The sequence below is a fragment of the Callorhinchus milii genome, unplaced genomic scaffold (assembly GCF_018977255.1).
Source record: "Callorhinchus milii isolate IMCB2004 unplaced genomic scaffold, IMCB_Cmil_1.0 Scaffold12, whole genome shotgun sequence".
In the NCBI taxonomy this organism is placed as follows: Eukaryota; Metazoa; Chordata; class Chondrichthyes; order Chimaeriformes; family Callorhinchidae; genus Callorhinchus; species Callorhinchus milii.
The window spans coordinates 9,836,401-9,852,747 of record NW_024704753.1 but is presented as its reverse complement, the minus strand read 5'-3'; the positions used below and the strand labels follow the sequence as shown (position 1 = coordinate 9,852,747).

The 16,347-nt window shown below is 46.0% G+C and overlaps 1 protein-coding gene across 1 annotated transcript in view; it reads right to left on the bottom strand.

Annotated features, from left to right (window-relative positions):
• Window positions 1–16,347, bottom strand: part of dnah1 (dynein, axonemal, heavy chain 1) — a 267,942-nt gene that overhangs the window by 26,661 nt on the left and 224,934 nt on the right. The window contains exons 62-66 of the mRNA XM_042339689.1: window positions 11,180–11,340; window positions 10,116–10,341; window positions 5,083–5,278; window positions 4,579–4,730; window positions 2,662–2,858 (exon numbers count right to left, since the gene is read on the bottom strand). Coding sequence (XP_042195623.1) covers window positions 2,662–2,858; window positions 4,579–4,730; window positions 5,083–5,278; window positions 10,116–10,341; window positions 11,180–11,340 — 932 coding nt within the window. The remainder of the gene's footprint in view (window positions 1–2,661; window positions 2,859–4,578; window positions 4,731–5,082; window positions 5,279–10,115; window positions 10,342–11,179; window positions 11,341–16,347) is intronic.

The following is a 16,347-nucleotide window of genomic DNA, read 5'->3' as shown; positions in this document are numbered from 1 at the left end:
GTGTCTTCTAGGGTGAAGACAGATGCAAAGTACCCATTTAGGGACTCTGCCATGTTCTCCCGTCTCTGACTGAAGTGCACCTACATTTACCCTCACTAGCCTATTCCTCTTAATATACTTGTAAAAACTTTTACAATCAGACTTAATATTCCCCACGTAGCTTACCCTCATACCCCTTTTTCTCGCTCTTAATGAGTTTTTTAGTTTTATTTTGCTGGTTTCTTTCCTACATGCTCCACTGATTTCTTGATTGATACCCTGTGTTATATTGTGATCGCTGTTTGGGGGTCTATAAACCACTCCCATTAATATTTTCTGCCCTTTATTATTTTTTATTTCCACCCATATTGTCTCGACCTCCTGGTCATCGGATTTCAGATCCTTCCTCTCCACTGCTTTTATTTCATCCCTAATTAACAGGGTCAGCCCCCACCTCTTTTCCCACAGTGCCTATCTTTCCTGTAAACTGAGAACCCTGGAATATTTAACTCCCACCCTAGATCTCCTTGTAACCATGTTTCAGTGCTGGCTACTAGATCGTACCCATATGTGTCTATCTGTGCTTTTAATTCGTCAGTTGTTTTCCGAATGCTTCATGCATTTAGATATAACATTTTTAATTTCCTACCATTTCCTCTACTCTCTGATTCCTTACCTACTTTGCCAAGCTTCTTACCCCTAGTTAACATTTTCCTATTATCTGGCATGCTATTCTGCACTGTCATCTTTACTTTTTCTAATGCTAACTTATGTGCTGGAGAATATGAGGTTGTCCTGTAAGGTTGGCCTCCATGATGATTTTGGATTAGATGGACAACTTAGCTGCGGCGAGGTAGCTTTTGACTCAGTCCAGCCAGATTTAGGGATGGACAGTGAGATTGGAATGGACTACTCACACATAAGTACTTGTTTGTAATTAAGCTGTTGGGTTCCCTATCCCTAATCCTGTCCTAAACTCCAGGCTGCTCCACTGAGAGACTGAAGCACAGTATATTTACTCAGCCATTGTCCCATGTCCTCTCCTGTCACACAAGCAATGATTTAATGGAGCTGCTCCTCACAAGATCGGTTCGGATAAATCATAGAATCATACAGCACAAAAAGAGGCCATTCGGCCCATCGAGTCTGTGCCAGCTCTTTGAAAAGAACAATGTAATGTCAACCCCACTCCCCAGCCCTTTCCCCATAACCCTACAAACCCGTCCTCCTCAAATACCCGTCCACCGCGTTTTTAAAAGTTGTTATTGAATCGGCCTCGACCGCCCTTTCAGGCAATGCGTTCCAGATTCGAAAAACTCGCTGCGTGAAAAAATTTCTTCTCACCTCCCCTCTGCTTCTTTTAGAAACCATTTTAAATCTGTGACCTCGAGTTACCGACACACCGACCAGTGGAAACAGTTTTTCCCTTTCTAACCTATCAAATCCCCTCATGATTTTGAAGACCTCTATTAGGTCTCCTCGTAACCTTCTTTGCTCCAATGAGAATAATCCTCTCCTCTCTACCCTTTCCTCATAATCAAGGTCCCTCATTCCTGGTACCATTCTTGTAAATCTCCTCTGCACCCTTTCCAATGCCTTAACATCCTTCCTATAGTGCGGTGCCCAGAACTGGGCGCAGTATTCTAACTGAGGCCTAACCAGTGTTTTATATAAATTAATCATAACCTCTGACTCTTGTACTCTATGCCCCTATTTATAAAGCCTAGTATCCCATATGTCCTTTTTACAGCCTTATCTACCTGTCCTGCCACCTTCAAGGATTCATTTACCTGCACCCCCAGGTCTCTCTGTTCCGTCACCCCCCTTAACATTGTATTACCAGCCTGTATTGCCTCCCCTCATTCTTTCTACCAAAATGCATTACCTCGCATTTCTCCACATTGAAATTCATCTGACATGTGTCGCCCATTTTACCATTCTGTCTATGTCTTCCTGCAGTTGGCTCCTATCCTTCTCACTGTTTACCACCCGACCTAACTTTGTGTCGTCCGCAAACTTGGAAATGGTACTTGCTATACCCAAGTCCAGATCATTTATATATATTAAGAAGAACAGTGGTCCTAATGCCGATCCCTGGGGAACGCCACTGTACACTTCCCTCCAGTCAGAAAAGCAGCCGTTCACCACTCTCTGCTTTCTGGCTCCCAGCCGGTTCTGGATCCATGCTACCACTGTCCCTTTTATACCATGCGCTTCTACAACCTTCTCTGCTCCGACCCATCCCTCCAGAACACCCATTCTACTGTTCCCCCCATCACAGCATCAAGTTGCTTTTTAAATAAGTCTGGTGTCCAAGCCTCAACCACCTTATGTCTTCTTATTCTACTGTCTTAGTCTACAGTATTGATCTGGGTTTACTTTTTCAAATCAGTTTAAAATGTTGTACATCTCTATGAGGACACTTCTGAGTCATCTTCTCTCAAGACTGAAGAGCCCAAGCGTGTCTAATCATTGCTCGTAGCTCATTCCTCTATCCCTGGGATCAGCCTGGTTGCTCTTGGGCCAGACCAGAGCTGTGTGCAGTATTCAGGGTGTGGTCTGCCCACAGCAATATACAGTCTGAGCGCCTCCTGCTTTGGATGAGGGGAAAGTGGGCAATGGGAGGAACCAATGGCTGAAGGAGGAGGGGCACAGGGTATGTCTGTTGTAACAATGAATTACCTGTGAGGTTCAATACTATCGAAGAGAAACTGAAATTCTTGTAGGTTGTTTTGAAACTCGCTGGGAAAGTCAGAAAAGATTTGTAGATTGCCCAGTGTCTGGATTTCTCTCCACGCTCGTTGAGACAACCAGCTTGAGGCGGGGTTTGGGCCTGTCTTTTCAATACTTCCCCCAGTGAGCAGGAAACGCCATTCTTCCTGTGGGGATAACAATGCAGACACCATCTGAGCCACAGGACACCAAGCTATTCATATGCGTTACAGTAGGCTGCAGTCATAACAGCACTGACTTACTGAATTCAATGGGCTGATGATAACTAGGTTGCTTCAAAGGGAGATATGACTATTTATTGTTTGGAAGGAGCGACTATGGAAGTGCATTGGTTACAGATACGTTTTTACAGGTATTTTACACAATACATGTTTTTCACATTTTACTAATTCTACACTTCTTCATTGTGAGGTTTCGTGAAGGAGAGACGTACATGTCACAGCATTCATTATATACATGTCACAATCCCTGAAATGGGATTGAACCCACAAAATAGTCAATCCACTTTACAGTATTTCCTGTGACTTTCTTTGAGACGTCCTGATGACGTGATAGTACGCTATACAAAATGCAAGCATTATTATTAATCATTGTTATTATTGAACCCACAATGTCTCAAGAGACGAGTGTGAGAGACTAAGCCAGGGAGTGTTGTGAGATGAAGCTGTGTAAAACACTCGTTGTTCCTGATGCTCAATAAGTGATTGAGATATTGAAAAACTCCCACTTTGATTGACTCTCAATTACACTATTTTCGTTAATTTGTTTATGTAAGTTTGTGTCAATCACCACATTTTGTGTTACAAACCTATTAACTCTAATTATGTGTACCGCGTAACCCTTCGTGAGGGCCAGTGGACACGTAGAAACCACTGGATGAGGACACTGTGGTGTCAGAGGACATAATCCAAGGGGGAAAACCATCAGCAGAAGCAAAATGGGCTGTAAATTTGATTTGGTTTAACACCTGTGTATGCTGAGAGGAAGGAGCAACAGAACTAAAGCAACGGGCTAGCTTTGTTCATCATGCATCAAGTGCTCCAAGACACCTCCGGCATGAAGGGCGCTATATAAATGCAAGTTGTTGTTGTCACCTCCCGCTCCGACTTTCCAAATGCCCTCCTCGCCGGTCTCCGCAGCTCCACCATTCACAAAATATAGCTGATCCAAAATTACGGCACCCACATACTCACCCGTAATAAACTTCGTACCCCCTTCGTTCCTCTGGTTCCGGTCTGCTCCACATCCCCCGCCCTAACCGCCCTACTATCAGAGAGCGGGCCTTCAGCCTCTCAGCCCCGAGGCTCTGGAACTCCATCCCCCAGTGCCTTCACCGCTTCCTCCCTTTCCTCCTTCAAGGCCGGTCTCAAAACCTTTCTCTTTGACCGTGCCTTCAGCTCCCCTCTCGACTCTCTACCCCCTCCTCGCTCCCTCCCTTCCCTCCCCCCACCCTGACCATTTCCCCCCTGCTCAGGTCCTGACCCAACTGTACAGCGCCTTGGGACGTCCTCCCGACATGAAAGGCGCTCTATAAATGAAATCTTGTTGTTGTTGTTGTTGTACTGCTAGGTTATCAGAAGCGGAGTAAGGAAACTTGCCCAACATTTCACCCTGCCGGGAATTGAACTCAGGTCCTCTTGTTTGCAAGGCAAGTGCTCTAACCACTAAGCTACAGGACTCCACTGCATTGCTTTCCTTTCTCATCTTCAGATCGCGCCTAAAGACCTTCCTCTTTGATCATGTGTATGGTCATCTCTCCCCTACCCTCGGCTCGGCATCGTGCTCCACTCCACCACTGTCAAGTGCTCTGGGACGCTACCATGTGTAAAGGGTGCTATGTAAATGCAAGTTGTTGTTGTTACTGACCATGTCGATCTTTCCTTCGTTCATCATAATCCTCACACACACCAGGAATGCAAACATCAGTTTGTGCTTCTCAAACAGGCTCCTGCACACGTTACAATACAGGCTGAAGGTGAAGTACTCATTGATGAGATGGATCCTCTTCTCTACAGTGTCTGTGAGACAGTGAGATTCTTAGATTCTGGCAGTCAGTGAGAGAATCAACTGAATGCAATAGTGAGAAACTAAATGTACAAGAGAAATATGTGCAGCAAATAAGAACATAAGAATTTGCGAGGTAAAAGAAGACCAAGGTCCATCTAATTTACATATAGCCTTCTGTGCTGCAAATTTCTACTGTTCTAACATATTGTGCTGTACCATGGCACACTGTACTGTGCTGTACTGCACTGGATTGGGTTGTACTGTATTGTGCTGTACTGTGAGGTGTGTTTTTGCTGATAGTAAAGTCTGGGATAGGTAAGGTGGGGGAGAGCCGGGAGGTGCTGGCGGCAGGAAGTCAAGTACCTGCTTGCTCTGAATTAGCGATGCCTGACATGAAGATGTTGAGGAACCACTCAAGCGAGTACTGGTACATGGGGTCCACGTTGGCCAGATCAGACACACAGAAAAACAGAATCTGCGTGCGCACTGCAACAGGCACATACTGCAACCGTGTGGTGTCAATGTCCTTCTCTGTCTGCTCAGCTATCGTCACCTTCATCTGTGGCAGATCAGAGAGGAGGTTACTGCCACCTACGCAAGCCACTGTCAACCTCACACATTCACAGCACATTCCGGCTCTGAGTGAAGCTCTGTGTCTATGTTTGGGCTGCAGCAGGTCACTGTGTATTCAGACAGGAGCAGCGTGTGGAATTTCAGCCCCAAAGAGTCACTGCTTATCTCCCCCCAAGGATAGTCACTTGTTGGTCATTTGACTTCCGACAAGTGCGGATTTGAGCTCTCACTAGGTGGATGGCAGATACCAGGAATTCCCTGCAAGCTTCCCGGTGGGTAACACAGCTAGCATGAAATGTGTGAGAGCATTGACACCATGTCTGCAGCTCAGGCACACATCCCTTCCTATTGAGCAATGGTTCCACCAGTTGGAGGTGCGGAGTTTAAGCAGCAGCTACTTGGCTCTCTGCAGGCCAATCAAGGTGGATTCCAAAAGTTGGATGTACAAATGTGTGGTCACCAACTTGGACTCCAGGTAACGCCTTCCAGCAGCTGTCACCTTAAGTCTCAGAGTTTCCTCATCAGCTATCTGGCGGACAGATGTGCCTGTTGTGAAGCCAACCCCGTCCCCAGGGTGCTTAGAGACTGGTCAGTGTAGGCTGTAGCTCTCCCTCCCTGCAGCCGCTTCCTGTGTTTGCCACAAATCCACCTCACTGCTGATCCAGGAAATAGGTTGGAGAAAGCCTCTCTGCTATATCCCCAGATCCTCAGTACCTGTTGCTAATGATAAACAATGTGAGTGCTGAGCCCACTCTCATCACCACTTGAGCAGAGAGCCCAGCAGAGTGAAGAGGGAACTGAGTGAGCTGGAACAGAGTGAGAATTCTGGTAAGGAATTTGGTGAGAGTGGGAATTCGGTGCATGGGGGAAAGAAGTGCATAATTATAAAATATATAATATTTATATCAAAGTAATATAAGATATGTCTAGGAATATGGCAGGGCCCTGAGAGTTTGGCACTCACAAACCAGTTCTCTATATTGAATACTGGTCAGGGTGATGACACTTCTGGGGAGAGGAAGAGTCAAAAGCAAATGGATGCACAGTCGGACACAGAGTTTCAATCAGTTGTCATTGCGGACACAACAATGAAAGTTGCAGACAGGCGTTTCTGCAATCAAAAACGTGACTCTCACATGGTATGTTGCTTCCCTGGTGCCAGGGTTGAAGACATTATGAATTGGGTGCAATCTTTCTAAAGGGTGAAGGGGAACATCCAGAAGTAGTGGTTCATGTTGGGATCTATAACGTAAGGGAAAAGAGCTGAGGATCCTACAGGGAGAGTATCAGAAGTGAGCGAAAAAGCTAAAGAGTAGGACCTCAAAGGTGGTGATCTCTGGATTACTCCCAGTGCCTCGTGCAAGTGAGTGTCAAAACAGCAGATCAAACACACGAATGCATGGCTGGAGAAATGGTGCAGTAAGGCGGACTTCAGGTTCCTGAAACATTGGGACCAGTTCTGGGGCAAGTGGGACCTGTATAAAGTGGATGGGTTATACCTAACGGGGCTGGGACCAATGTCCTCGCAGGGAGATTAACTAGTGCTGTGGGGAAGGGTTTAAAATAATTTTGAGGGGAGAAAGGAATCAGGATGTAGCATTAGAGAGGACAAACAAGTTACATGGAGGGCTGGGAGAGACAAATAGCAATGTAACAAGGAGTAGTCCAGAAAAAGGGGGAATTAGAAGGTGGAGAAATGCAGAGCAGATTCAGTCGGTCTTGGAGTGCATGTGCGTAAATGCACGGACTGTGACAAATAAGATTGTGAACTGCAGGCTCAAGTTGCCATATGGGGTTATGATGTAGTGGAAATAACGGAGACCTGGCTCAAACAAGGGCAGGAATGGGAGCTGAATATTCCTGGCTACAATGTGTTCAGAAGGATAGGGAAGGAAAAAAAAAGATGTGTGGCAATATCGATTAAAGACACGGTTATGGCCCTGGAAAGGGTCGACATGCTTGAGTCTATTTGGTTAGAGTGAAGGAGCAGAAAGGAGCTGTTACTCTGTTGGGTGTATACTATAGACCACCAAATAGTGGGAAGGAGATAGATGAGCAAATCTGCAAGCAGATTTCAGAAAGACGCAAAACCAAAAGAGGAGTGAGAATGGGGGATTTCAATTATCCTAACATAGACTGGGAAAATAATAGTGTAAAGGACAAGGAAGGGGAAAAATTCCTGAAATGTGTGCAGGATAAGTTTCTGAATCAGTATGTTTCCAGCCCAATGAGGAAGGAAGCAGTGTTGGATCTAGTTCTGGGGAATGAAGTGGGGCAACTGGGGCAGGTTTCAGTAGGAGAGCATCTGGACAACAGTGATCACACCACCATTAGGTTCAGAGTACTTACGGGAAGGAGCATCTGGACAACAGTGATCACACCACCATTAGGTTCAGAGTACTTACGGGAAGGAACAAGGAACAATCAGTGGTGAAGATACTCAACTGGAAGAGGGCTAATTTCAATGAGTTGCAAAGGGGCCAGCCAAGGTAGACCGGATAGAAAGATTGGCAGGTAAAACAGCTAACGAGCAATGGGAAGCCTTCAAAGAGGAGATAGTTCAGGGATAGAACAAATACATTCCCACAAAGGGGAAGTTGGGCATCCAAACCTCCCTGGATGAATAAGGAAACTGGGATTAAAATAAAACAGAAACAGGAGGCTTATGATAAATGTCAGGTTCGAAATACAGAAGATAATCAAACAGAATATAGAAAGTACAGAGGAGAACTGAAAAAGGAAATAAGAGGAGCAAAGCGATTGTGTGAGAAAAGGGTAATGGGTAACATTAAAGGGAACCCTAAAGTATTTTATGAACATATAAAGAATAAAAGGTTAGTCAAAGGTAGGATGGGGTCAATTAGGGACCAAAGAGGAAATCTTGTGGAAGCAGAGGGCATAGCTGACATACTGAATGAGTACTTTGCTTCTGTCTTCACAAAAGAAGAGGATGCAGCCAATGCCACAGTATTGGAGGAGAGGGTAGAGAAATTGGACAGGATAAGAATAAACAAAAATAAATACTAAAAAGTTTGACAGTGCTCAAAGTAGATAAGTCACCCGGTTCTGACGGGATGCATTCTACAGTACTGAGGGAAGAAGGGGGGGAAATAAAAGAGGCTCTGGCCATAATCTTTCAATCCTCCTTGGACACCAGAATGGTGCTAGAAAACTGGAGGGTTGCAAATGTTACTCCCCTGTATGAAAAGGGGCAGAAGGATAAACCCGGGAACTACAGGCCAGTCAGCCTAATGTCAGTAGTGAGGAAACTTCCCAGCCAAGGTAAAACCTTGGGCAAGTTTCCTTACTCCACACGCCTGATAATAATTCCTCAAGAAAAAAAATTGGTCACTTCAATCCACAACTGTTTGTGGGACACTGCTGTATGCAATTGGCTGCTGCATTTTGCCCACAAATATACAGTCAATTCACTTTACAGTATATTCTGAGAAGCGCTTTGAGACGTCCAGAAGACGTCTTGCATATATCAAATGCAAGAATTATTATTATTATTACTTCTAGAGACTATAATCCAGGACAAAATTAATTTTCACTTAGAAAAATATGGCTTAATAAAGGACAGCCAAGACAGATTTGTTAAAGGCAAATCATGTCTAACAAACCTTGACAGAGTTTTTTGATTAAGTAATGGAGAGAGTGGATGAAGGTCGTGCAGTTGATGTAGTTTATATGGATTACATGGTGCCACATAAGAGACTTGTAAGCAAAATAGAAGCCCACGGTATTAAAGGGACAGTTGCAGCGGATACAGAACTGACTAGGAGACAGAAAGTAGACAGTGGTGGTGAACGGTTGTTTTCCTGACCGGAGGGAAGTGAGCAGTGGTGTCCCCCAGGGGTTGGTATTGGGACCTCTGCTGTTTTGATCCATAAATGACCTGGACTTGGGTGTAGGGAATACAATTTCCAAGTTTGCAGATGATACTAAGTTAGGAAAAGTAGTAAACAGTGAGGAGGATAGTAGTAGACTGCAAATGGACATAGACAGACTGGTAAAATGGGCAGACAGGGGGCAGATGAAGATTAATGTGGAGTAATGTGAAATGATGCATTTTGGGAGGAAGAATGAGGAGAGACAGTATACGCTGATGGTACAATCTTAAAGGGGTGAAGGAACAGAGAAACCTGAGGGTTCATATAGGTAAATCTTTGAAGGTGGCAGGACAGGTACACAAAGCTGTTAAAAAAGCAAACGGGATACTAGGCTTTACAAATAGGGGCATAGAATACAAAAGTCAGGAAGTTATGATGAACTTTTATAAAGGATGCAAAGGAGATTTACCAGGATGGTACCAGGAATGAGGGACTTCAGTTATGAGAGGCTGGAGCAGCTCGGATTATTCTCCTTGGAGCGGAGAAGGTTAACAGAAGACTTAATACGTTTTCAAGATAATGAGGGGATTCAATAGGGTGAACAAGGAGAAATTATTTCCACTGGTGGGTGGGTCGGTAACCCAAGGGCACCGATTTAAAATAGTTGTTAAAAGAAACAGAGGAGAGTAAAAACTTTTTTCACACAGCAAGTTTTTTGGATCTAGAATGCATTCCCTGATAGCGTGGTGGCAGCCGATTCAATACAACTTTTAAGAGAGTAGATAATTATTTGGGGAGAACAAGTTTGCAAGGCTATAGGGATTGATTTGGACGCTCTTTTCAAAGAGCCAGCACAGACACGATGGGCCGAATGGCCTCCTTCTGTGCTGTATAATTCTAAGATCACACATGCCTCATCACATCACATACGTGCCAATAATATCAAGAGTTAAAATATTATCATCTGATGGAAATGAAGTTGATACCAACCTTGATTTCTGCAGCTTTCACTTTGGAGGCTTCAAGGACTTTAATTAACTCCACATCATCCACAGGATTGCCCTCTGAAGAACTGAGGCGGTTCAGGATTTGATCCTCGATGTCGTTGAGTTCTTTTTTCATTTTAGCGTTGCTGATAATCAGCTGATTTTTAGCCTCCTCCAGATCTGGTCTCTCCTGAGCCACGACCCGTCCCAGGAGCTGATCTTCCAGACCACTGTGACATAGAGCGAGTTAGTACCTCAGCCTATTTCACCTGACAGGCATCCCGTGATCCAGCACCGGCAATAACACTACCATCAGACCTGATCCCATCTTTTTTGGGGGGGGACGGGGGGGTCGGCCATGTATTGATGTATTGATGAAATGGAATGGGCATTGTCTCCCTGGAGAGACATCCTGGTTAACTAATTGAGGAAAGTATTAGGTGCAGATTGGCAAGAGTCAAGGCTTGGGGATAAGTTGGGCTAACTGCTGAAGTCTGACCAGCCAAAACAGCATAGCTTTCCTTTGGTAACGTTATCTGGCAAGCTTTCCTGCTGCTTATCCAACTAGGACCACTTTAGGGCTTTGGTTTGCAGGGTAGGGTGATGGCGCTGGCAATGAGGCTATGGGTGGGATGCAGGGTAATCCCACCCACAGCTCCATCACCAGCCCAATTACTAGCCCCTTCACCATCCTCATCACTAGCCCCATCACCATCTCTGGCCCCAGATCTGGAAATAGGATTTGAGAATATTTCAGGAGATCGCTGCTGTTGCTCAGACTGATGAATTGAGAGAATCTGATGGAGAGAAACATGTCTCTGCCCCTCAATCTCTATACCCAGCCTTATCTTACCCTCACTCTTCCCCTTCTGGTCCTGGCCTCTTCCCTCCCAAGGCCCTGGCCTCTGCCCACCCCAGACCCTGGCCACAATAGCACACCGCACTGGACAAGAGGTAACATACCCTGCTCTATGCTGAGGTACAATGTTTTTTCTTTAATAATAACCCAAAGTAATTGCTACCCATGGATTTATCTGACACCGTCACTCGGAACACTCAGTGTCTCACCTTGGGGAAAGGGTGAAGTTAATGAGTGTAACACGTGTGGATATTTCAGGCGTGTAGTGAGGATTGGGCAGCTTGGTGGTGATGTACACCTTGAAGTCCTCGTGATAAGGGATGACTGTGTCTCCGAGCCGGATGACAGTTGTACCCTGCTGCTTATAGGTCTGCCGGGAGGAGGAACATTCATGTGGTCAGCACTGAGCCTCTACATCGCTACATCGTTCCTTGATTGTCATACATTAACCTCATCCCTTTCACCCTTTCATTCACAGAAAGGCTCATATAGGTTCGAACAGAAGGGATCCATAGCAAGAAACACAATGTCTCCTCACTGAAAAATGCAATACTCCTAGGCCCAGAATAGTGTCAACACAGCATTAGAAAACAGCAGAGAACTACACTTACAATGTAACACAGCTACACTGGACCATGTAACAGTTGTATATGGGTGGTTCCTGGGAGGGACTGATTTGGGGAACTGAGGATGTTCCAGGGATAAGAAATACAGCTATTGGGAAAGAGTAGACAGGTTGGTGCTTTTGTCCTAAGAGAGGAGACAACTGAGAGGGGGCCTGATCGAGAGGATTAAGATTATGAAAGGATTTAATAAGGTAGATGTTGATGTGCTGTTTCCAGGTGTAGATGAGATGAGGATATAAATCTAAGCTTGTCAGCAACAGATCTAACAGAGACTGGTGAAAATGTGGAACTCACTGCCGGGAGTTGTGGTTGGAGTATCATTATTAGCATTATTATATTCAAGAGGAAAGTTGATGAAGACATGAGGGAGAAGGGAATAGAAGGGCATTAGGTGAGAAGAATAGGAGTGGAGGGAGCTCATGTGGATGCATAACCAGCATTGACGAATAGCCTGTTTCTGTGCAGTAATGTGTTATTCTGTGTAATTTGTTCCTATTTAACCTCCTCCCTTCTATTGTTTCTTTATTTTGATCTTCTTTAATTTAACTTCTCCCTTTGACCCAAGCTGGTGATTGGAATTAAGAGGAGTGAAGGGCAATGTGGGGTGGAGGTGGGAGGATGACCAAAAGCATGGTCATAGAGGAAGATCTTTGATGATGAGGAAGGACAGAGCAACAGAGCATCTGGACAAGTATGAGCTAATCAAAGAGAGTCAGCATAGATTTGTGAAGAGTAGGCCATGTCTGACAAATCTAGTTGAATTTTTTTAGGTCACTAACATGGTGGATAAGAGAGTGTCTGTGGACTTTCAGAAGTATTTGATTAGGTTCTGCACAAGAGATTATTAGCAAAAAAATGATTAACTTGGTAATTGGTTGGAATAAAGGAAACGTTCTCTGATTGGTGGGATTGACAAGTGATGTTCAGCTTTTCACTATATATATATATATACACACACACACGACTGGGATGAGGGAATAGAGAGTTGAATACCCAAATTTGCAATGACACAAAGCTGGAAACACAGTAAGTTGTGTGGATGGGAGTACAAAGTTACAAAGGGATGTAGATTGATTAAGTGAGTGGGCAAAATTCTGGTAGATGATGTTCAATGTAGGGAAGTGTGAGGTCATCCACTGTGTAATCCAAGAATGAAAAATTAGAATATTTTCTTAATGGTGAGAAACTAAGAACTGTGGCGGAGCAAAGAGATTTGGGAGTGCATGTACACAAATCATTTAAAAACTGGTTCACAGATAGGAAAAATAATCAAAAAGGCTAATGGAATGTTGGCCTTTGTCTTTAAGGGAACTGGAATGTAAATGATGCTTCAATTGTATACCCCTCGTTCAGGCTCCACCTGCAGTGCTGCGTTCAGTTATGGGCACCGCACCTCAGGAAGGATATATTGGCTCTGGAGGGTTTGCAGTGCAGATTCACCAGAATTATACCAGGTCTAAAAAGGGTTAGATTACGAGGATAGGTTACATAAACTTGGTCTGGATTTCCTTGATCTTAGAAGGTTGAGGGGTGAACAAATTGAGGTGTTTAAAATAATAGAAGGATACTACAGGGTAGACACAAAGAAAATATTTCCTCTGATATGGGAATCCAGAAGAAGGGGACATTTTCTTAAAATTAGAGCTAGGCCATTTAGGAGTGAAATCAAGAAGCATTTTTTTACACAAAGGGTAGTGGAAATCTGGAACTCTCTCCCCCAAAAGGTTGTGGATGCTGGATCAATTAAAATTTTCAAGACTGAGGTAGATAGATTTTTGTTAGGTCAGGGTATTAAAGGATATGGGGCAATGGAGGTGATTTCAGTCATGATCTAATACAATACAAAATTACATTTCACGTCGGGAGGACGACCGAAGGCGCTGGACACTCAGGGATTTGGATCTGAGCTGGGGGTCGGGATTGGGAGGGTTGAAGGGCAGGGAGCGTGGCCGAAATCTTGGTTGAATCCTTGAATCCAAAGTTCAGGGGATCCATTCAGCTGCCTCTGCCCTTCCGTTTACTACACCCTCCCCATCTCCTCCTCCCACCCTGGCCTCTACCCATCCTCCCTCCACATAACAACAACAACAAAATTACATTGTAAAGCTCTTTTTATGTCCGGAGGATGTCCCCAAGGCGCTGGACAGTCAGAGCTGGGGACCGGGATCGGGTAGGGTGGAGGGCAGTGGGGGGAAGCAGGGTGATCGAAAGCACGGTCAAAGAGATAGTCTTGAGATAGGCCTTGAAGGGAAGCAAGGCGGGGGACAAGGCGGAGGAAATGCTGGATGGAGTTCCAGAGGGTGGGGACATAGTGGCCCCTGCCTCGCCCGCCCCGCCCGCAAATGGAGGGGCGGGCGAGGTGGGGGCTGTGAAGCAGGCCGGAGCCCACTGAGCAGAGGGAGCGGGCAGGATGGTAGGGTGATGGGAGGTCACAGAGGTAGTAGGGGGCAGCAAGACCATGGAGGGCTTTGAAGGTGAGGACTAGGATCTTGAACTGTATCCTGTGTGTGATGGGAAGCCAGTGGAGTCGGGCGAGGCTGAGAGTAATAGGGTCACAGAGCCTGGTGCGGGAGAGGACACGGGCTGCAGAGTTCTGGATATGGAAGGAGGAGTTGGGGAGGCCGACAAGCAAGGAGTTTGTATAGTCAAGCCTCAATGTAATGAAAGCTTTTGGTGGCTGTGGTATGAGAGAGTGGCAGAGCCAGGCAATGTTGCGGAGGTGGGAGAAGGCAGAGAGGGTCATGGCAGAGATGTGGGGTAGAAAGAATAGTTGAGGGTCAAACAAGATGCCAAGGTTCTAGATTGGCTTCGTAAGGTTGAGTGTGCATACATGGATTGTGATACTGTCAGCGCCTGAGGTGAGGAGGTGCTGACGGGAACCAATCAGGAGAGCCTCGGTCTTGTTGACGTTCAACTGAAGAAAGTTAGCTCTCATCCAGGACATTCTGTCAGGACAGCAGTGGTCCTGGAGTCCAGGATGGAAGCGGAGAGCTACAGTTGGGTGTCATCCGCATACATGTGCAAGTTGACCCCATGTCTGCAGATGATGTCACCAAGTGGAAGCATATAGATATTGAAGAGGAGGGGACCAAGACAGAGCCCTGAGGAACACTGCACAAGATGGTACGGGGGCTGGAGGAGAAACTGTTGTGGAGATGAAGTGCAGGCGGTGTGAGCGGTACGATCTGAACCAGTCAAGGACAGAGTCATGAAGGTTGAGGTGAGAGGAGAGGCGGTGGATGAGGATAGAGTGGTTGACGGTGCTGAAGGCAGCAGAGAGGTCAAGGAGGCAGAGGGAGCCCTGATCGCAGATGGACAGAATGTCAATTGTCACTTTGACCAGGGCTGTTTCTGTGCTGTGAGTGGCACAGAAACCCGATTGGAAGTATGCGTGAAGGGAGTGGCGGGAGAGGAAGGAGCGAAGTCGGGAAGCAACAACTCGTTCCAGGACCTTGGAGAGGAAAGGGAGGTTGGAGATGGGGCGGTAGTTAGGGAGTAGAGATAGGTCCAGGGAGGATTTTTTTAATAGGAGTGATGATGGGGTGGGAACAGGAGCAGTGGACCGGGACAGGTTTATGATGTAACCTTCGAACCTATCTCCCACTCCTCTCTCACCACCACTATAACCCGCATGAACCCAACCACCTGCTCCCTCGACCCCATCCCTCCCCCTCTCATTACCTCCCAGTTCCACCTCCTTGCCCCTCTACTCACAGACATCATAGTTGGGAAACCCAATTCCCACATGGACATGCCTTTGGAAAATGTTGGGAGTCATAGTTGCATGGCATCCCACAGGTAATCTGGGCATCAACTCCAACATGTCCATCAGCTCCACCAGCCACAAGCACTCTGTCAATCTCCCTCTCTCTCTGTCTGCCTCTCTGCCTGTCTGTCTCACTGCCTGTCTGGGCAGTGTGTGACTATGTACAATGTGTGGTTGTGTCCAGTATGTGGCTGTGTCCAGTATGTGGCTGTGTACAGTGACCCCTGAACCTGACTGTCCAGCGCCTTGGGACGTCCTCCCAACATGAAAGGCGCTCTATAAATGTAATTTTTGGTTGTTGTTGTGTACAGGGCAGTGTATAGCCATGTACAGTGTGTGGCTGTGCATAGAGCTGTGTGAGGATATGTATAGTGCGACGCTAAGCTGTGTACAGAGCAACGTATGGCTGTGTACGGTATGTGACTGTGTATAGAGCAGTAAGTGGTGGTGTACAGTGGGAAGCTGTGTACAGGGCAGTGTGAGGCTGTGTACACTGTGTGGCTGGGTACAGTGTGAGGCTGTGTACCATGAGTGACTCTGTACAGTGTGTGGCTGTGTACAGGGCAATGTGTGGCGGTGTACAGTGTTTAGCTGTGTACAGTGTGAGATTGTGTACAGGGCAGTTTGTTGCTGTGTCCACTGTGTGGCTGTTTACAGTGTGAGGCTGTGTACCGTAAGTGGCTGTGTTCATGGCACTATGTGGCTGTGTACAGTGTGTGGCTGTGTACAGTGTGTGGCTGTGTGCAGTATGTGGCTGTGTACAGTATGTGGCTATGTACAGGGCAGTGTAAGGCTGTGTAGAATGTGTGTCTGTGTACAGGGCAGTGTGTGGCTGTGTACAGAGCAGTGCAACACTCGGTACAATGAGTGCCTGTGTATAGTGTGTGGCTGTGTACAGTTTGAGGTTGTGTACAGGGCAGTGTATGGCTGTGTAAAATGTGTGGCTGTGTACAGGGCAGCGTGTGGCTGTGTACAGAGCAGTGAA